This window comes from Tamandua tetradactyla, chromosome 7 (genome assembly GCF_023851605.1).
Source record: "Tamandua tetradactyla isolate mTamTet1 chromosome 7, mTamTet1.pri, whole genome shotgun sequence".
NCBI lineage: Eukaryota > Metazoa > Chordata > Mammalia > Pilosa > Myrmecophagidae > Tamandua > Tamandua tetradactyla.
This window is the reverse complement of record NC_135333.1, coordinates 34,756,665-34,778,119: the sequence shown is the minus strand read 5'-3', so window position 1 is coordinate 34,778,119 and position 21,455 is coordinate 34,756,665. Positions and strand designations below refer to the sequence as shown.

Sequence of the window (21,455 nt, the reverse complement as noted above, 5' to 3'; positions counted from 1 at the left end):
GCGCGGTATGCACATGCGCGAAAGTGCGCCCCCCACCTCTTCCGCGCGGACCCTCCTTATCCCCGCACTGTCACCTCACAGTTGTCGTTGCCAGTGGCGGGGGCGCGAGCAGCGCAGGGCGACCTCTCCCCCGCCCCTCAGGCAGGGCCCGGGCTCGGTCCCCCGCTCCCTCCGCTCCCCCCGCTCCCCACTCCCCAATCCCGTCGGGTACGGGAAAGTCCAGCCTGCTGCCGGGTACCAGAGGGACGTCGTGGCCGCCGCCGCCACGGGTCCTGATGGAGCCGCCGAATCTCTATCCGGTGAAGCTCTACGTGTACGACCTGTCCAAGGGCCTGGCCCGGCGGCTCAGCCCCATCATGCTGGGTGAGGGGGCTGGAACAGGGCGGGAAGTCAGGTTGGAGCCGGGCAAGAGGGTGGTGGGCCGGCCGGCCGCGGCGGGAGGCCTGGGCCACCGCTCAGGGGAGACGTCGGGCCGGAGGATCCTCTCTAGAACGGATAATGGAAGCAGAGCCCGAGTGGAGGAAGGAGGGGTATGGAGTTTGGGCCCCCGAGCCCGGCTTCCTTGTCTTACAACATTTGAATCTAGGAAGGAAGGATGGAAGAGTCATGCCCTCCCCAAGCCGAGGGCTCGGGCAGATAAAGCCCGCCGGAGCCCCCTCAGCTGGGGAATAGGGGGGAAGCCGGCGCTGGATCCCGGCGGGCTCCCTTTTTACACTGCTCGTTTTTGGTATGGTGTAGGGGAGGTGAGGATGCCTGCCCCGCGGTGCCCCTCGTGGTGAAAGGGACACTGCGGAAGAGAGTCTCAGTGGCTCTTGGAGAGCCTTCCTTCTATTCCAAAAGGAAACTCCCTCTCTGCAGTCCCCAGGATGGGTGGGAAGGTAGAACTGGAGCTGCACCGGAGCCCAGCCATCCCCCCCAGGTAGAGGTTGAAGTTCTGTCAGCCAGAGTCCGAACTCAGAAGTCACCAAGTTCCGCATGACAATGTGCTCTTCTCTCAACAGTTTTTAAGTTGATACTTTTGCCCAGATAGTAAGAAAGCAGTTCCGGGGATGATTTAGACGCAGTTGTGTCAGTAAGGATTAGTAAGGAAAGAATTTCGGCTGTGCTCCATTTCAGGACTTAACTGCCAGGAGAGAAAATCAGCCCTAGTTCAAATGTAGATCAAATATTACAACCCAAATACTAAAATGTCATGTGTAACATAGGAATCGTCAAGTGTGTGATTTCAGATGGCATTGGGCAGGACACGATTCCACGATTGAAAATTTAAAAGATTTGACAACACCAGTTTGAATGGCTAATTTTCTCTGGCTTTGGTGGAGACATTGAGAATATTTTAGTTCATCTGGGTGAGGCAAGGGAGCAGAAGTCAATGGGAGGCATCTTTTCAATGTCCTTGAGTTTCTAACGTATCATAATGAGTTGAATTTAGTTTCTTAACGCTGGGGCAGTCAGTGGTTCCCATATTTGGCTTCACAAATATACAAGGGTTCTTGCCAAAAATATAGATACTTCCAACATGTATTGTTAAATGGGAAAAAGAAAACAAAGAGAGCAGTTCTTTAAAGCAAAGGATAATATACATACTTGCTTAAGTAAATAATTGTCTGGAAGGATACATTAGAAGTTGGTAATAATGGTACCAACTGGTAACCATACCAGTTGGGAAAGGAGAACTTGATGCCTTCAGGAGTGGGAGACTTCCTCTTTATTACAACTTTTTGTACCTTCTGAATTATATACTGTGTGCATATAGTATCTATTCAAAATAAGTAGTGTTTTAAATATATGGATTCTAGGGCTTCCTTTCATAAGTACTAAGAATCTTCTGGAGTATGATCCAAAAACCTGTATTTTTAATAAACTCCTAGACAATTTTGTGATGCCAGCCCATTATTGGACAGAAGTTTGGGCCTAGATCACTGATTATCAAAATGACTAAGGCAAATCTAAAAGGAAAACTTACAAAGTCACTGTTGAATTACACTAATAGATTACATCAGTCATGTTGTAACTAAACTTGGAATGCAGCCATTTGGTTAGCCTAATCATAGTGAGGAGTCATTTAGATATTTCCAAGACTCATAAGGAAGTAAAAACTTTACATTGGGTATTTTTTGTTCTACCCTGCTAATTACTGCTTTTAGCTGAAAGAGGACTTAGGGATCTTTACTTCATTGATTCAATACATCTGAATCGAATGCCTGCTATGTGCTAGTCAATGTGGTCCACTTAACTAAGGATGCTATAATGAACAAAGACATGTTCTTTGCCATCTAATGGGTGAGACATTAATAAACAAATAAGCAAATAAAATAAATATTGTGACAAATACTGGGCTGTGAAGGAAGCAAACTGGGTGCTGAGATAGAAAATAGCAGAGACCTACTTTAGATAAGGGTATAAGAGGTAATAATTTAAACTGGTAATTTAAGGATGAAGAAGTTAGCCACAAGGAGAGTAGAGAGTGAGTAATAGTGTTCCAGGCAAAGGGATTGACCTGCAAAGGCCCTGAGGCAGGAACAATCCTGACCCTTTCCTAGAACAGAAGGAACAGAACTATATTCTGTGGAATATAGTGGAAGAAGGGGAAAGTGCTATAACTGAAGGTAGAGCTATAGGTCTACAGACTACACCCTACCTGCATACATACACTCTTTTTAACAGATGTGAAATCCTAGAAAGCCTAAGCCAAAAATGGGAACTTCAGTTTGGCACAAACCTATTGTAATGGTATTTCTGAGGACATCACCTGCTTGCAAATGTAATTTTCTCTTCTCTATCCTTTCCACCCCATATTGCTTTTATGTCTTTTGCAAAAGTAGTCTCTTATACCATGAAGAAAGGATTATTGAAGCTAATAGTCATTACTTTCTACAATTGAAGACATGAAAAATGGGCGTTATCTTATTTCATCCCATTCAGATACCACTAACCTTCAAGCTATATATATCCCAGTTCTATTAGTAGTCATATATTGATCTCCCATTCCTAAATGTATTTGAACCATTTTTTTAAATCTATTTGTTTCCTGATTTTTGTAATGATTCTAGAAATGTATTACTAACTAGCATTTATTGTGAGCTTACTTATCATGCACCAGGTCCTTTTTTCTGAGTGTTGTGCATGTATTAATATTCTCACCACGACTCTGAGATAGGTCCTGTTATTACCTCCATTTTTAAATTGATGAACCTGAGATATTAGGAGTTACAAAATTTGCTCCAGATCTCACAGCTGGTAAATGGGAGGGCCAGGTTAAGAAGATAGACAGTCTGATTTCATCTTCTTAGTTGAAACAGGTACCTTATTCAAGTTTGTAAAGGCATTCTTGGCCCATTGTTTCAAGTTTGGATGAGAAAAAAATACATGTTCATTGGGTATGTGCTATTCATGATCTTATAGAGTTATTATTGTTCCTCTTAGCCTTCATTTTCCCAAATCAAAGAATTCTCATATTTTCAGTGTGATGACCCCTCTCATTCTTAAGTTATGTTGATTCCCCATTATAAGACGTCATTTTGCTCTATTAAAGTTCACAGTTGGACTGAATAAAGCCCAGTATAATTCCCTTTTCTCTCGAAACCATGTATACTCCACAATTTTATCCTGTCCAGTTTTCATTCTCCTAGAATTTAGCCTCCCGTGAAGGTATTCCTATTCCACAGTCCTACACTTACCATGAAAATGGTTCCCAAATTATCTTTAGCTGTCCACTTCTATTTGGGCAGATTGTGCCTATCTACTCTTCCCCACCTTATCCCCATCACAATCACAATTTGCCTGAGATAATTAACTATTATAATTGTCCTCCTGCTCCTCCCCTTAATAGTTTTGGCTGTTCTTTAAATTTCTTGACCTCTTTCTGTGCTGAGGTATCTAGAGATAAATGCAGGGCTTTTTTTAAATTATGGTAAGAGGTACTTGATATTTGTTAACTGCTTTCTGATTAAAGTGTCATGTGTACACATGCATCCTAAAATCACACTTGCTTTTCTTTACAAGTCAATCTCACAACTGTTCTCAGTTTTAAAGGCTTGAGAATATAGAGTGTATGTTCCTTGGCAGAATGAAATCTAATGAATATTTGAGATTTTACTCTATGTCCAGTTCCTTAATTTTGTAGTACAAGTAGTAAGAAAATAAAAGACATGGACTCTCCTCTCAAGAGTTTATTTCCCTAAAAATACTGTATGTACATATATAATATTAGATAACAGTATAAAAGAGATTATGATTAGATGCCAGAAGGAGTGAGTGATGCAGGGGCTTCCAGTTCTCAAAAAAAAGGTAGAGGCTGTGGTGGGCCGGACCTGTCAGAAAAGGCTTCAGCAAAAACTAGAGTTTATTGGGAGCAGGGACAACAGCTTATCTTTCGTATGTCCCAGTGGCCAGTGTAGGGCAGCTGCCCAGTAAATGTTAATTCTAGGAATGATTGAGACTTAAACTCAACCTTAAAGTTTAAGTAGACTGTATTCAAATTTGAGGGCTTTTTTTTTGTTTGTTTTAATGCCAACTATTGTGCTTTGTTTTAGATTTTTATTGTCCATTGTGTGAAATAGTTTACATCTATCTAATGAATTATTTTAGTAATCATGCAATTTCTTTATGGCAAAATAAAAACTAATGTAACTTACAGGGCCCTTTTTCATCCTGTGTCCTCTTTTCTCCCCACCCTCACCTGCCTCTACCTCATACCTGACACACTGGGCACCAGCCTTTCTCAGCCAGGTTCCACAAAAGAACCAAGCCCTGTGGAAATATTTGCAGTGACCATTTCTCAGTTCTCCCTGTGGTGGTCTAGCTAGTACCACTCTTGATGCAGAGGAGAGAAGTGAATTCATTATATACAGTAGACACCTGAAGACATTAGGACTTAATTCTATTATGAAATCCAGTGGAGAAGGACTGCTCTGAACCATAATGGGACCGAACAATATTCAGTTCTCTTTTTTACCTCTAGGCTTTTGCAGGCTGTGCTCCCTGCCCAGAATACTTCCTCTCCCCATCTCTTGGCCTGGCTAACTTCTGCTCAACCTTGAGGTCTCAGCTGAAATATCACCTCCTGCATTTTCCCTGACTTCCACCCCTCACCCTAATTCTTGGTTGTATGTTGAAAACATCCTGAGCTCTCTTTTAATAGCATTCATGATTCTATTTTATAATTGCTTGCTTTCTCATGCGTCCACTACACACACACACACAACACACACGCGCACACACACACCAATGTCCTGGATTGGAAGCTTCATGAGGGCTAGAACTCTCAATTTTATCCCTAGAGTTTGGCACAATTCCTGTACTCAGTAACGGTTAGCTGGATGAATGGTTGCATTTTTGCAAACCTTCCTCAAAGCATTGCTACAAGGCCTGACAATTATTTTTATGGGAGGAAAGAATATTGTGCTGGTTCCTAGGAATCCTAGTACTAGAGTATTAAATAACTTTAACCTTCCTTTATTTTGAAAATTAAAATACCCTCTCAGTTTTCAACAGTATTTTGCATTCTGGTTTTGTGATAAACTTTCTCTGCCTAAAGAAGGAAGAAGCCCTCCTGCCAACAGGCATTCTTTGCAGTATTGCTACAGAGGCCCACTTATTTATGCAGTGTTTCCTTTTACCTTTTCCTGCCTAGCATCAACATTTATCCAGTGGGCCCAGAGAAGAATACACTGAATTTTAAAGTTAACACTAATCCCTTCACATTGTTGGTAATCTGGCAAACAGCAGAGCCATCCAGCAGTCTGCCAATTAAAAACATTTCTTCATCTCAGTGGCAAAGGAATCTATGAACTAATGCATTTCCTTTCCCTGGCTTCTGGGACAAAATGGTGCCTATGCAGTGGCTTCTGCCCCTGATAGCCCCATCATCATCATCCTCTTGGTGCTTATTAATAGACATTTATTCAGCATCAGCAGTATGCCAGGTGCTGATATTTAGCATGTCCTACCACAAGCACATATGCAATATATATATACACACACAAACTCCATCCATCTTAACTGATGAGGAGGTAGACTATTTTTGCCCTGGCTTTTATATGATCACTTTACTCTTATAATCAGTGGAAGGCTGACAAATGCAGACCTCATTCTACATTCTTTGTTATCCATGACGAAAAACAGAGCTGATATCCATGTTTTGTATTTGTTTTTCACGTACATGTTTCATAGGCCTCAAAATGAATGCACTGAATGTGCCAACAAGCTAGGAGACATACAGCCATCAGAACCACCTGCTTTTGAACTTGTTGAATAAATCCTAGTGGGAAAATAATCTGCTTCTACAGTGTGCAAATATCACACTGAGCCTAATTCATGTCCCGAAATGGCCTTGTGCTCTAATTTAATATCCAACTACCACTTTCTACTCTCCCACTCCCACCACAGTCTGGCTAAAAAAATATTATAACCAATTCAGTCCCTTTTCCAATACCTGTCATCCTGTTCAGAAGGCCTGGCCCTCATTCTCTTATTTCCGAGGGTGGGCTGTAGAACAGCTACCCTGGCATTTCTATTTAAGTTTCTCCTAATTTGTACATCTTCATGTCTTTTTTTTTTTTTTTTTTTTGTATGGCAAACCATGTACTTTTATTTACTCATTTGTAAAATTTATTAATATTTGCCCCACCCCATCACTTAAAGATGTGAAAATGAGGATAATTATGAAACATTTTAAATTAAGAAAGGATGTAAATCCATCCACTCAGTCCATTTTAAGTGTTGGTTCTGCATGTCTAGAGTCTCGACATGAAGTTCTCTTATTTATTTATTCTTTTAGGGTTCCTCTCCCCATTCTGTGGATAGATGAGATCTTCAGTGTACCCTGATGCAGTGAACAGGAGGGGTGATGTCCAGCTTACGGGCAAATTTAGTGACTGAAACAGAATATAATGGAGAATAAAGTAGAATTTGTATTCTCCAATTTTTGAGTTTTTCAAGTATATAACTGACAAGATGATTTCTGAAGCCCCTTTCCAAAAGTCCATTTTTAGTAGAACTGGTTAGTTGATGCCTCTATGCCAGCTGTCCTCCTGGGCCACTGAGAGAATGTGGACATCTGAGAGAACAGCAGCAATCCCAGAGTGCAGTATGCCAGGATTGTAGAATCACTTGAATAACAAGCCAAGATTAAGGTTAAGAATTTTGGCCTCAAAGAACTGTGTGTCAGCCAACAGAGGTAAATAAATAAAATAACCCATCTGGTGCTAGAGTTACAAAGTTGCATAAGAAACTCTCCATGCCTTTGAGGCTTGTATAGTCTAATAAAGAAGAAAGACACATAACTAGGTAGTTTCAATGCCAAACTTTCAAATTACAAAACCTAAAAGAGTAAACTTTTATTGGATGTGTATTATGGGCCAGGTACTGTATTGGGCATATTTCATGTGTCATCTCTTTTTTCTTTTTTTTCTTTTTTTTTAACATGGGCAGGCACCAGGAATCGAACCCGGGTCCTCTGGCATGGCAGGGAAGCATTCTTGCTTGCTGAGCCACTGTGGCCCGCCCTGTGTCATCTCTTTTAATCCTGGCAATGTTAGGAGGTAGACACTACTATTATACAGAATAGGAAATTAAGGTTTAAGCCGTACTGTTCAGTAGAACTTTCTGCAATGATGGAAATGTTGTAGACCTGCACAGTCCAGTAAGAAACCATTAGCCACATATGGATACTGAACCTATGAAACGTGTCTAGTGCAACTAAGGAACTGAATTTTTACTTTTATTTAGAGTTCATTTAAACGGCCACATGTGGTTAAGCAGCCACTGTATTGGACAACTCAGGCCTAGGGAAGTTTTCAGTCTCTACAAGACCTTTTGTGATCTGGTCCTCTATTAACTACTGTACATCTCCTATGTCTCTTCCCCCTCTCCCTGGAATCTTGGAAATATTATGAGGTAGATACTCCCACTCTGGCCACACTGGCCTCTTTACACTCCCTCAGATACACCTGGCATATCTACCTGTGCATGTTTTCTCCCTCACCTCCTTCAAGTCTTTGCTCAAATGTCACTTTATCCAAGAGGCCAACCATGGCCAACTCTGAAACTCCCAATACCCCTTACTCTGCTCTGATTTTTTCTATATCACTCATTACTGCTAACATATTACATAATTTACTATTTATTATTTATTGATTGCCCTCCCTCCTGCAACCCATAAGTGCCATCAGGGAGATTTTTTGTGTGTGTCTTGGCAGTAGGAATACATGGGTAGCCAAGAATAGTGACTGGAATATAGTAATCATTCAGTAAACATCAATTTACTGATTGAATTAGTAGTATTCAGACCTGGCCCATCCACATAACTTACTGATGGCTCAGCATTAGGTCCTTAGAGGCAGTTAGAGGACACACAGGTTCAGAGCCTGGCTTTTCCACTTGCCAGAGGTGGATCTTGGGCAAGTTTATCTAACCTCTCATTAGCCTCAGTTTCTTCAATACAGAATTGACATGAACAATAATGATAATATATGTAAAGGTAAGAGAAATTTTAAGTTGTATGTATGTTACTAGAATAAAATTTAAGATAAAACATAGGGCTGTATAACATAGTGAACCCTACAATAAACAATGGGCCATAGTTAATAGTACAGGTATAAAAATATTCTTTCATTTATTATACATATTATAACAAAGATACCACACTAATGCAAAGTGTCAAGGGGTTATATGGAAATGCTGTATTTCTTTCATGATTTTTCTGTAAACCCACAACTTCTCAGTTCTAGTTTGCTAGCTGCTGGAATGCAACACACCAGAGATGGATTGGCTTTTAATAAAAGGGGATTTATTTTGTTAGTTCTTCAGAGGAAAGGCAGCTAACTTTCAACTGAAGTTCTTTCTTACGTGGGAAGGCACAAGATGGTCTCTGCTGGCCTTCTCTCCAGGCCTCTGGGTTCCAGCAACTTTCCCCAAGGTGATTTCTTTCTGCATCTCCAAAGGCCTGGGCTAAGCTTTCTCCCTATGGACATGAAAAACTGTATCCTGCGAATGTTCTCCTTTGTATATTGGCACCAGATAACTTGTTTTGAGATTCATAGGTCCACAGCCAGAAGGTGCAATATTTTTGCACCTTAATGTTGTTTAAGGTGATGCGTGTAGTTGCCAAGTTGACAAGGGGTGGACATGTGGTAGTTAGATTCAGTTGACAACTTGGCCAGGTGAAGGTACCTAGTTCTGTTGCTGTGGGCATGAGCCAATGGTACCTGAACCTCATCTGTTGCTCATTACATCTGCAGTCGGCTAGGAGGTGTGCCTGCTATAATGAATGATGTTTGATTTAATCGGCTAGATGCTTAAATGAGAGAGCTCAACGTAGCACAGCCGAAGCAGCTCAGCACACCTCATCTCAGCACTCACAGCTCAGCCCAGGCCTTTGGAGGTACAGAAAGAAATCACCCCGGGGAAAGTTGTTGGAACACAGAGGCCTGGAGAGAAGGCCGGCAGAGATCACCCTGTGCCTTCCCACATAAGAAAGAACCTCAATTGAAAGTTAGCTGCCTTTCCTCTGAAGAACTAATGAAATAAATCCCCTTTTATTAAAAGCCAATCCATTTCTGGTGTGTTGCATTCTGGCAGCTAGCAAACTAGAATATTCTCTAATTTAAAAAATTTTTTTTAAAAAAAGGTAAGTGACTGATTTTTAATATTCTCACATCCTTCACTGCCTGCCTCTTCACTCTAATTTCACTAATTCTATTGTGTACTATCACCCACTGATTATTGTAATGACCTCACTCTGATCTACTCTGTTTACTCTTTTTGTTCCAATTCTACTTCTCTAATGTGACCACAGTTATCCTTTCAAAACATGGATCTGATGAAGACACTCTGCTACCTAACAACCTTCAGTGCCCCCACAGTGTAGGACAGCCTTCATCCAGGCTCAGCCTACTTTGCTACCACCCCTGCTAGCCATGTTTCTTCTTACCACCATCACTGTGCCCTTTGCTTTATGCTGTGGGACCTCAGTCTTTTTCACATTGCTGCCTTTTCACATATTGTTCTTTCTGGCAGAGACATCTATCCCCTCTCTACTCGTTGAACTGCAGGTTACAAAGGTTGTTTTTTATTATATATAGTACCTTATTTTTACCACTATTATCAAGCTTACCAACATTGTATTGTAATTAATTATTTGCATGTGTGAATGTGTCTCTTTCCATTTGGCTTTAAGCTTCTTAAAGGGAGGAGCAGTGATCTGTTCATAATTGTATTTCCACACATAATTTCTGGCACATAGTAGATATAGAATAAATGTTAAGTATTCATATTTCAATACAGCATACCCACATCATGACTTAAGGACCTTTATTGGAGAAGAGTTCCATTTCTAAAAAGTCCTCCAACAGGTTTATAATGGGTTACTCTGGGTTTGAATGGTATTCTGAATTTACTCAGGCTGGAAGGCCATCTAGTCTGGTCTGAACTGGCTAAATCTCTTCTTTTTTTCCATAGGGAAACAACTGGAAGGCATCTGGTAAGTTCAGTAGGACCCCTTAAGTTGATTGATTTATGAAACAGAGCAGCATCCCAAGCATTTCAGGTTCCAGACTGTGGCTTCTATCTTGAAATCTAGCTCTCTGCATCTTAAATCTTCACTCACTGGTTCTCAACTGGGGGCCATTTCCCCCCTCCTCAGGTGATATTTTGTGATGTCTGGAGAAATTTTTAATGGGTGGGTGGAGGTCAGAGATGCTGCTAAACATCCTACAATGCATAGAACAGCTCCTAACACCAAAGAATTATGCAGCCCAAATGTTACTACTGCCAAGATTGAGAAACCCTGCCATGTCCACCCCTAAACAAATTTTCTAATCACAGAAGTCTAGACAACCCCACATAGCTATCTTTTTTTTTCTTTTTTCATGGGCAGGCACCAGGAATCGAACCCGGGTCCTCTGGCATGGCAGGCAAACGTTCTTGCCCCTGAGCCACCATGGCCCGCCCACATATCTATCTTAAACACATCTACTCTCGGTCTCTCAGTACTAGACCCTTCCCTGTCAGACTCCAGGCTGGTGGCTGAGCTCTCTGTTTATTTATGAGGACCCATAGGCCAGCAGGTGTTGCATCAGGACTTCTAGAGCCAGCTGACATTTGGGTTGACCAGCGTGACCCTTTGCTTTGGTTGACTGGAACCAAGAAGCAATACAAGCACCCTCACCTGAAAAATATTCACTCTTTACACACCTGGTCTTTTCCTCAACAAGACCTAGGTTAACTGTTCATGTTAGCTTAAAAAGCCTAGCTAACCTTTCTATGTTCTGGAACAGCTAGAAGGAAAAATCTGAGAGGATGGTATAATAGCCCATGACAAACTCAGATCTATCCCGTAACTACTAGTTGAAGAATGTTGAAAACTATTGCTTTTTTCATTCTTTGCTTTGTATATATGTTATGTTATATAATTTAAAAAAAGGTTAAAAAAAAAAAAAAAGCCTAGACACCCACCTTGGTAGCTAGGTAGCTCTGAAAGAGCTTTATGTCAGTAACCGATTTATCAATACAAGGGTGAATGTCTAGAGACTCCCTCTGATCACATGATCTACAGCAGGGGTTCTCAACTAGGGTGATTCTACCTGCCAGGAAACATTTGGCAATTTGCAGAGACAGTTTTCATTGTTACAATGGGTGGTAGTGGGGTGCTACTGACATTTAGTTGGCAGAGGTCAGGGATGCTGCTAAACATCCTAGAATGCACAGGACAGCCCCTGACAGCAAGGAATGATCCAGACCAAAATGTAAATAGTGCTGAGGTTGAGGAACTCTGACCTTTGGTATTTGTCTTAGTCATGCCTTTGTTTGATGGGTTTAATAAGGCTATTCACCACAGGCATCTCCTGGGGCAGAAATTATTCTAATTGCAGGGTGATATTTAATTTTTTTCAAACCAGTTTTTAATTCTCTGGCTCATTCTGTCTCTTCTCTGTGGCAGGCACACCTCCATAGTAGTGCACAAGGATGAGTTCTTCTTTGGCAGTGGTGGTATCTCCAGCTGTCCCCCGGTGAGTGCCTTCCCCCATATACTGTCCTGCAGTCAGGTTCCTGGGGGGTTCCTGTAGACCAGGACCCTTGCCTCTACTGTGTACCTTCTACCTTCTAGCTACTAGCCCAGAAGCACAGAGGAGGCCTATGGCATAGTTCCTCCTAACTACCTGAAGACTCAGCTCAAGCAAACCTTCCCCAGGGCCCCCAGTCAATTGCCCTCCTCTCTGCTCTACAGTACCTGTGAGTTCCTCTGTCTCCTAAGCACATTAGAGTGAAATGAGCTGTTTTTGAGACTGTTTGCACAGGGGACTGTGTATAAGCTCCTTGAGGGCTGAACTCTTCTATCTCCATCAGCAGCACAGTGCCTGGCTCATAGTATGAACTCAGCCAATGCTGAGCTGAATGATGAAGGCTCCAAGAGGTAAAAGTGAGTTGCCCAAAGTTGCACAGACAGTAAGTGACACCAGTATTAGAATTTAGGTTTCTCTGACTCTAAAACCCTTTTCCAGAAAATTTCTGCCAGAGTTATCCAAGGAACATTACAGGAAGTACTCAAGCAAAGATCAAGCAACCATTCATTTTTGAAACTCATAAATTGGACGTCATCCTTGATTTCTTCTTTTCCTTCACTGGTTCCCCACCCCCACCTCTAATAACAATTGTCTTCATAAACCCAGTCAATTCTACCTTGTAATGTCTCTTAAATCAGTGTCTCTCTGTCTATTTCTCCCTTTCTCCCTCCTTCCCTCTCTCCCTCTCTCCACCTATTCCCATTTCTCCAGAGCTTTCACCTTAATCCAGGCCACTCTCATGCCTTGCCTGGACCACTGCTGTAGCCTCCTGGTCTCCTTGAATCTACTATTCTTTCTCAATTCTCCACATAGGAGGCAAAGTGATCTTCTCAAAATGCAAATCTGGGGGGATGCAAGGGTAGTTTAGTGGTAGAATTCTCGCCTGCCGTGCAGAGAACCAGTCCATGCACTTCCCAAAAACCAAACAAGCAAAACAAACAAACAAACAAAATCCAACAAATGGCACTGCAATAATGGGATATTCATATGGAAAAATAATGAAATGTGACCCCTCCATACAACATAAAAAAAAATTGCAGATCTGATCATGACATATCTTTGCTTAAACTGGATGTCTTTCCATTGTTCTTGGAATAAAAATCAGAAAACTCAGCATAGCCCCCAAGGCACTGCCTGATCTGTCTCCCTCTCTGGCTAGCCTCTTTGCTGATTGTGTCCACCCCCACCCCCAGCCTCTTCTCACTCCTTAACACACCTTGGACTCCCTGCTCCTTCACCTGGTTAATGCCCCTTCATCCTTCAGATCAATGCTCAACGCCCAGTGTCTTGGCAGGTTCCCTGTCACATGTACTCTTGGCATTCTCTGCTCTTCCAGCTTGTAATTAGACATTGGTTCATGGGATTTTTTTTGTCTGCCTTCTATAAGCTCCAAGAAGGCAGGAATCTCATCAACCCCCAGTGTCTAATATAGGGCCCAGAACAGGGTAAGTTCTCCATACATATTGGTTGTATGAGTGACTTCTTAGTCTCTTCCAACTTTGAGATAATTATCTTCTCACTGCCATAATTATCCATGGCAAGAACACAGTAGGTGCTGACTATTGCATGAATTAATGATCTTTTCATGGTGGCTCTGCTCCAGAGTGTTCTCCCTTACTCCCCAACCCTTCCCAGATCTGTCCTTCCCTGTAATCCTATTGGTTCCCCAGTAGTTGCAGCCTGTTAACACCATGGCTGAAGGTTTTCAGTAGTCCTTTCGGGGGCTTTTAACTCCCTTGCCTGGGAACTCTATCACCACCATATGTGGGTTAACCACACAGATAAAAGAAAAAAAAAAGAATTGTGGAAATATTTGTCTGCTTGCTGGGTTTCTCACAGTCCTTTACATTTTTCCATTGTTACAAGGGATATCAAGTGTGTCACAAGAAAGATTGGCTACATACTTTATGAATATGGTTATGGAGAGATAATCTATCAAATGTAAGCCATTTCTAGTTGTTCTGTTCTGCCATCAAGATCAAATGTTGGGGACAAAAGGAGACTTCAGGTTCTATTGTTTTATCAACTGAAGGAGTGGACAGTGTGAAGAGCCAACCCTGCAAGAAACTCAGTTTCCTGGGACCCCACCAGAAATAAACCCTGAGTTCTTAGCCATGCTGCCAGCATGTGGCCATGGATAGTTGCCAGAAAGCTCTAAGCCATTGTAGCCTCACTACAAACTGGAAATAATACCCTTCATCTGCCCAGGGTGCTCTGAAGTTAAAAATGAAGCTGTTGGAGCAGATTATGGTCTTGCTTGGGAAGCCACATTAAAAAATTCAATGGAGATGGTGATTTAATGACTTTTTTTGGGTTGGCTTTTTTAGGGAGGGACATTGCTTGGGCCCCCAGACTCTGTGGTTGATGTGGGGAGCACAGAAGTCACCGAAGAAATCTTTCTGGAGTACCTGTCCTCCCTGGGGGAATCTCTGTTCCGGTGAGTGGAGACAGGGGTGGTGGTTAGTTGTGTCTGTCTCCCCCACTAGAGAATCGGCCCCCAGAGGGCAGCAGCCACCATGTCGTATCCCCTGGAACACTCAGTACCAAGTCTGGCCCTACATTTGCTGAAAGAACAGAAAGAGAAGGCAGTATCATACCACCAGAAGAGCTCCAAGTTGCTCTGAAGCAGATATTCCATCCTAGCCTACCTACTGCTGGAAATTTTAGAGGAAAGAAGGGCTATTTGTTCTTTACATTAAAGTTGATAGCTGCTGTTTTAGCAAATGCTGTTCTCGACCTGTATTAGCTGAGTGCTTTGTCCTGAAAATTAAAAGCAGGGTTTGTAGTAGAGCCCAGATGAAATACAAACTTGAACTGATTTTCTCTTAAAGAACCTTTAGTTGATTTCAGTGAGTTAAACTCTAACTTTTAGAGCTCTGCTTAGTTGAATGTAAATGTCGCCTGAAACTATATAGGGACCATTCATTTTTATTTCATCCTTCCCTTAAAAAATATATTTTTAATAGTCCAGAATGGCCATTTTTCTCTGACAACTCAAATCAAGCAGTCCTTTCGGAATATAAGAGAGAAGGGAACTCGAATTTCTCAAATTCATCTATGTTAACCATTCCATTATCTGGTTTGAATTATTTCATACAGAGGCATGCTTACTTTCTCATATCCGTTCTCAAAACCTTTTCACAATATATAGGGGTGAGGCCTACAACCTCTTCGAACACAACTGTAACACCTTCAGCAACGAAGTGGCCCAGTTCCTGACCGGGCGGAAGATCCCTTCTTACATCACTGACCTCCCCTCTGAAGTTCTCTCCACGTGAGTATGGCTACTGTCTCTGCCCCTGCCTTGCCTGGCCTTTAAATCCCTCTTAACAGTCTATAACCCTCCTCTGGCCTCAATCTGCCCTTCCTGATCTCAACAGAATCTTCCTAAGCCAGGGGGACCTGTTCTGATAGCCATTTCTCCACTAACTAGAATCGTAGAACGCTACCATGCTCTCCACTAACTGGTGCTCTTCTGCGTTACTTTCACACTCCATAGAGTTGGACCAGTTCTCCCCTGGCCCAAGTTAACCACAGAGCCTAGAACCCTACTTGATATGGGCTTTAATATTTGAACAAAATTCTGGCTTCTGTCTTTCCCATCATGCATGCAACACAGCACTCCCCAGAAATTCCCAATTAAAATGCATTTTTAGAAGAGCAAAGAGTAGGTTAGAGAATTAGTAAGGCATCTTCCACTGTATCATAACCTCTTCAATTGAAAGAACTTGCCCTTTTATATACTGTCAGCCTTTGGGAGATGTTTTCTTCAAGAACACTCTGCCCTCCTGCCCTGATGTAGCCAAGACTTGGAAGCCCCTTGTGGGCCATCATCCAAGCAGGGTCCCCCGAAAGAACACATGCACACTCAATGACATCCCACTCCTCCCTCCCTTTATTGTTACTGCATTTGGGCAGCCTGTACCCACTCCCGGACCATGTCAGTTTGCTAATTCTGACTTGTCTTCTCCTAAACTGGGGCCTTGTCAAACAGCCTACTAAACCTATTGTGTTTAGTAGGCTCAGAAAGGTGAGCTGATTTTCACACCTGGATAGGAACCCCTCAGGAAAACCTGCATAGGAAACAAGGCTGCTGTCTCAGGCTGGTGAAGAGCCCCAATCTCCTACCCCTAGCCCTGCTATCCCTTTGGTAGGTTACACCTCACAGCCTTACTGAAGGATCTAGGTTATGGGGCCCTGAAAAACTTCAATTGCTGGAATATTCTTGCTGTTGTTATTTGTCTGAGATAGGGTTACTATTTCTTGGTTTTGCCTATTTACATTTTAGAGTACTTCATTCCCTTTGAACTCGGGGTGATTTTCAAAAATGGCAGTATCCACTGAAGAAAATGAAAGCCAGTCTTGAGATGTGTTGTGTACAACATGATTTAAGGTTGTATAATCTTGGAAAGTCTCTAAACACCAGTTTTTGCCCCTATCTGAGAGCCCTTTAGAAAGTGGCACTAACACCCTCAGGCAACCTGGCATTTTTCCATTTGTCCTTAATATTCCCTTGAGTCCCTGGAAGACCTCTGTTCCTGGAAAAATCCAATTGTCTGCTAACCTCACTCCTGGACTTCATCTTCTTTTTCATATTCTTTCTCTTTTGCCTCAGCTTCCTCACTGCAACCTTATTTTTATCTCCTTGTACCGAGAGAATTAAAGATACAAGTACATAAAGTAGAAAAAGAAATCTCTAGTTCCCCACAGCTTAACCAGGGATCTAGAAGTAAAGGGAGTGAAGATGGTAACACCTACTAAGGGGGAGAGACCCCAGTAAATAAAAAGCAGGGCAAGTTATTTATAAGATACCCTCTATAAGAAAACCAGTATGTGCATAAGTGAGAAAATTCCATGAGGTGATGGTGTTGTTCTCCTTGAAGTGGTGGTGCTGCTGCTGCCCCACCCCCACCCCCCATGTCTGGGGAAGAGTTGGGTGCACTGGCCAGCCCCCACAGTCTGCCTCCAAGTACCCATCCCAGCTGTATCTCTGTTCTCTGCAGGCCCTTCGGCCAGGCACTGCGGCCTCTCCTGGACTCCATCCAGATCCAGCCTCCTGGAGGGAGCACCATGGGCAGACCCAACGGCCAGAGCTAACAGGACTGCATGGGACCGCCCTGCCTCTCCAGGGCTTTTCCTTTTTAAACAAAACAAACCCTACCAGATTTCTATTTTATAATTTTACATCAGAGCTAACAACCAGGGGACGGCTTTTTAAATTTCCCAGGGAAGGAGATCATCAGGCTGCATGTAGGACAATGCTGCTAAGAAACAGAACAAAATGCCATCCCTTCTAATAGTATTATACTAATTTATTAAGGCTGTCTTGTCTGTGAGTTCACTTCTGACGCTGTTTTCTAAGCGTCCTCCACACTGAAGAAAGGGAGGGGGCTTGTTTAAGCAGAAAGTGAGAAGCATAGTTTGGAGAAGCCCCAACCTAGAGCTTCTTTCCAGAAAAAAATGCTCACACAGTACCCAGGTTGCCAAACCCATGGGACCAGGTAGATTTTGAAATATCCATGACTTGAAGCAGTTACTCTCTAGTATGAATTGAACCAAAGGTTTTGGTGCACACAGGACCAGTTTCAGGATGACTAACCCAACCTAAGTGAACTCTTTAGCCACAACCTCCCTTACCTTACCTTCCCTCTCCCTGGGAGATCAAGCAAGGGCATGGGGTCAGGATTAGTATAGTCAGAAGCCTCAGGAATGAGGAGAATGAGACCAGGTATCAGACCAGAGAAAACATGATAAAGCCACTTCTCCTTCAGCCTGGACTGATTGCCAATCTTGATAGTATTTTTGGAAAACCTGCCTTGCTGCCCCCAAGACTGCTCTTCAGTAGCTAATGAAGGTCTGGTCTGGGGGCAGCCAAGCCCCAGGCCTTGTATCTACAAATGCTGAGATACATTATTTGCTGTCACTATAGCCACCCTACACAGACCAATGTGCAGTATTAGGCATGGGCCAAGGGGAAATGATTCCCTGCTTTAGAAAAATATTCATGGTGTAGAAAGAATAATAATGCAGAATCAGGAAGCAAGAGAATTTAGAGTTGTTTCTGAAGGGGATTTTTACATTACCCTAAAAGTGTTCTGGAGGCATGTAGTAATTCCATTGTGATCCTAACTTGAAGAGGATATGATGGCATGCGTCAGCATCTTCCTAATGATCTGCTGCTAGTTCACAGACAGGGAACAGTGTAGGGGTCTCTCATCTGGAGAGGCTTTCATATTCCTTTTCTTCACATGAACCTCCCATTAGGTAGTTTTGGGAGAAGGGAGTGTGGAGAAAGGACTCAAGAGCTGCCAAGTGCCCAAATCTCAGCTCTGGCATCCTTGGGCCCATGCCTTTCCAGCCACACCTCCCTTCTCAGACTTTAATTATGTTATTTTCTGGGGGTCTGGCCTGCAGCAGGTACCTTTCTCTCCCAAACCCTGATGTTCAGCTCTAGGTTCAAACCCTCCTATTTCTGCCTTCAGCATAGCAGTCGGCATTATCAGGGTCTCAGCTAGAGGAAAAGATGTCATCCTGCCCTAGTGTTTGCCTGACCAGAGGCCTGTCCTTGATGACCAGCTGTGATGTCAAGTGCCATTTTGGAACTTATATTGGAAGTCAAACCAGTGAGCAGTTTAATTTTTCTCAAGACCCACCAATCTGCGAATGTGCATGATAATGCTTCATTAGAGCGGAAATGAGCTGTTAGCAGATTGAGCCCAAAGAGAATGTGTTTCTGAAACTGAATTTCTCCTAGGAATGGCAACTAGTTGACCCAAGCTATCACTTTGCTTCACACCTGGCTTTCTTTTCTGTCATTCCCTCCAGGTTGCCTTGCCCAGTCCTCTCTTCCAGGTTCCTGCTCCAGACCTCTCTGCCCTGAGCACTCTCAGCTCTACCCAGAAGATGCTGGGCACCACAAGCTCCTTTTCTTTTCCCCTCTCCCTATATCCAGGTTCAACTGGTTTCACTCCTCCCAGCAGTCACCCCCTACACCCAGGAAAGCTAGCCCAAGTGGTGCCCTGAGAGAGTTTGAGTCAGTCCATTGAACATCTCTCCCTCAAGCCCAGCAGCCATTGTACCAATGCTTGTGCCCTAGGGTTTGCGGGGAGAGACATAGGGGTCAGTAAGCAGGTTTCCCAGAGTGCTTCAGGAAGGCAAGCTTGCCCTGCTTTCCCCCGATTCAAGTCCCACTGTCACTAACTTTGGAAGCCTAGGCTTAGGCTAGGATCCCAATCTCATCCTCACATTTCTCTGTCTATGCCAGAACCTCAGGAGCATGCTCACTGTGACCAGCTAACTCCATGTGGGGGTGTACAGGCAAGCAAAATGGAAAATTGGGTTGTGTGTGTAATTGGAACCACCTTGGTAGACGTCCATTGGTTTAAAGGGACAGAGAAAGAGAAGGGATGAGACTGTCCCCTCTCCCAGGAATTAAACTTGTACCTTTGAATTCTCTTATGCCCTTGAAGTCAAACTAATAACTGTATCTAGTATGGAGGTGTTTACTGGTTTTTGTTGGTGTTTTTTCTAATGCAATAAATTCATTTCTGCCTGCTGCATTTTTGTGCTGTTTTCAAGATCTGAACACGCATCCAGCATGAAGCAACCCTGGGCTTGTTCACAATCTTTCTCCCTTCTGAGCTTAACTTTTCTGAGTCTAGATATTCCACCTTTTGATTGATTGTAAGCCTCATAGATAAGTGGCAATTGCAGGGAAGAAAGTATGACTTTAACCATTTGTTTATAAAGCTGGAGAAAGGACCCAGAGAGAATACTACTTACCCAAAGTCACCTCGCAGGTGGTGGTGAAGTAAGACTTAAAGCTTGGTCTGCTGGCTTCAACTTGTGAGATCTTCCCACAGGGGATTTTGGCCATCAGGGGATATCTCACTAACTATTCACTTCTAGCTTCAACCTAGCTATAGGCTAGAGGTGTGGCCATAGGTATCTCTATGCTTTGCCTCCATGACATCCTTGAACATATGTTGGGGCGGGGGGGAGTGGGTGATGGTCAGTGTAAATGGCTCTCCCAGTGCCCCCTGGTACTACCAAACGGGCTGGCCTGGCTGTGGGTGCCTGCAGTTTCAGTTGGCCTACTGTGAATGAGTGTCTTCCATGGTGTATTGGCTAGGGTTCTCTAGAGAAACAGAATCAACAGGGAACACTTGCAAATACAAAATTTATAAAAGTGTTTCAGTGACCGTGGGAACGCAGAGTCCAAAATCCGCAGGGCAGGCTGTGAAGCCGACAATTCCAATGGAGGGTCTGGACGAACTCCACAGGAGAGGCTCACCAGCTGAAGCAGGAAGAGAGCCTGTCTCTTCTGAATCCTCCTTAAAAGGCTTCCAGTGATTAGATTAAGCATCACTCATTGCAGAAGACACTCCCTTTGGCTGATTACAAATGGAATCAGCTGAGGATCCAGCTGATGTGATCATGATTTAATTCTATGAAATTTCCTCATTGCAACAGACAGGTCAGCACTTGCCCAGCGAGACAAACAGGTACCACCACTTAGCCAAGCTGATACAGGAACCTGACCATGACACATGGTCTGGCCTCTGCTAGGTGCTTTCATACCATGGACCTGAGAGGTGGGTATTGGTCCCAGTTTACAGATGAAGCAGATGTAGAGAAACTAAGCTATCCAGGTGGCAGGTGGCTGAGCCAACTCTGGAATCCAGGCCATGTTCTCACCGCACATAGCTGAGACCTCCACCGTCATGGAGACATTGCATTTTTTAAATGAGCTAGCTTGAGAATAAAATGAGGTTCTATCTCTCTCTAAAGGAAACAGGTCAGGTAGCTTTGTTTAAAATATCTGTTCCCAAGAGCTGATACATTCAGAGGCAGGAGTCATTCAGGGCTTACACTGAGATCACACCACCTGGGCTTAAATCCCAAATTTGCAGAGCTTTGTGAGGAGATGGTGGAGCAGGGAGCTCCAGGAATCAGTCCTTCCACAAAACAACTATTGAACTGTCAGGAACTGTCTGAATCAACTATTTTGGAACTCTGGAGGCTACAATACCCAGGAAAGAGCTGGAGGAAGAATCTGGTAAATTTCAACTTTTGTGCAGGGGCTACCCTGCCCCTGACCTACCCCAGCCCTCCATACCCCAGCTGCATGGCAGGCAACAGTGAAGGCTATACCCTGTGTTCCTGGTGCAGCTTGCTGAAGCCACAGTAGACTATAAGAATCTAGTTCTACATAATCTGGAGGAGTGTGGTCTAATCACTGATCACTGCTTTTTATCAGCCACATCAGATTGTTAAGGATCTGGATCTGATGACTACCACTGTTCTATTCCATCATAGAAAAAGTGGCAGAGGAGTTTTAAAGACTTCTCTTTCCTCTTGTCACTTTCCATCCTCTATTTGGGATAAAAA

At 43.2% G+C, this 21,455-nt stretch overlaps 1 protein-coding gene across 2 annotated transcripts; it reads left to right on the top strand.

Moving 5' to 3' along the window:
• Window positions 1-27: 27 nt before the first annotated feature.
• On the top strand, window positions 28-19,624 carry DESI1 (desumoylating isopeptidase 1). 2 transcript variants are annotated; one of them, XR_013179317.1, is made up of 7 exons: window positions 28-363; window positions 10,462-10,483; window positions 11,942-12,011; window positions 14,393-14,502; window positions 15,217-15,339; window positions 16,354-16,458; window positions 17,069-19,624. XR_013179317.1 is itself a non-coding variant. In XM_077169007.1 (6 exons), exons 1-6 carry the CDS (start codon window positions 276-278, stop codon window positions 17,160-17,162), a joined length of 507 nt encoding a protein of 168 aa, XP_077025122.1. In that variant the 5' UTR covers window positions 31-275; the 3' UTR covers window positions 17,163-19,624. The 2 variants fall into 2 exon arrangements, 1 of the variants encoding a protein (XP_077025122.1); XM_077169007.1 differs by lacking the exon at window positions 16,354-16,458 and having other exon boundaries at window positions 31-363.
• Window positions 19,625-21,455: the final 1,831 nt, after the last annotated feature.

Bases quoted from the DNA above. Each gene is read 5' to 3' on its own strand.
- DESI1 (XM_077169007.1), top strand. From the start codon at position 276: ATGGAGCCGCCGAATCTCTATCCGGTGAAGCTCTACGTGTACGACCTG. The intron at 10,484-11,941 runs GTAAGTTCAGTA...TCTCTGTGGCAG, and splicing joins AAACAACTGGAAGGCATCTG to GCACACCTCCATAGTAGTGC. The intron at 15,340-17,068 runs GTGAGTATGGCT...TGTTCTCTGCAG, and splicing joins CCCTCTGAAGTTCTCTCCAC to GCCCTTCGGCCAGGCACTGC.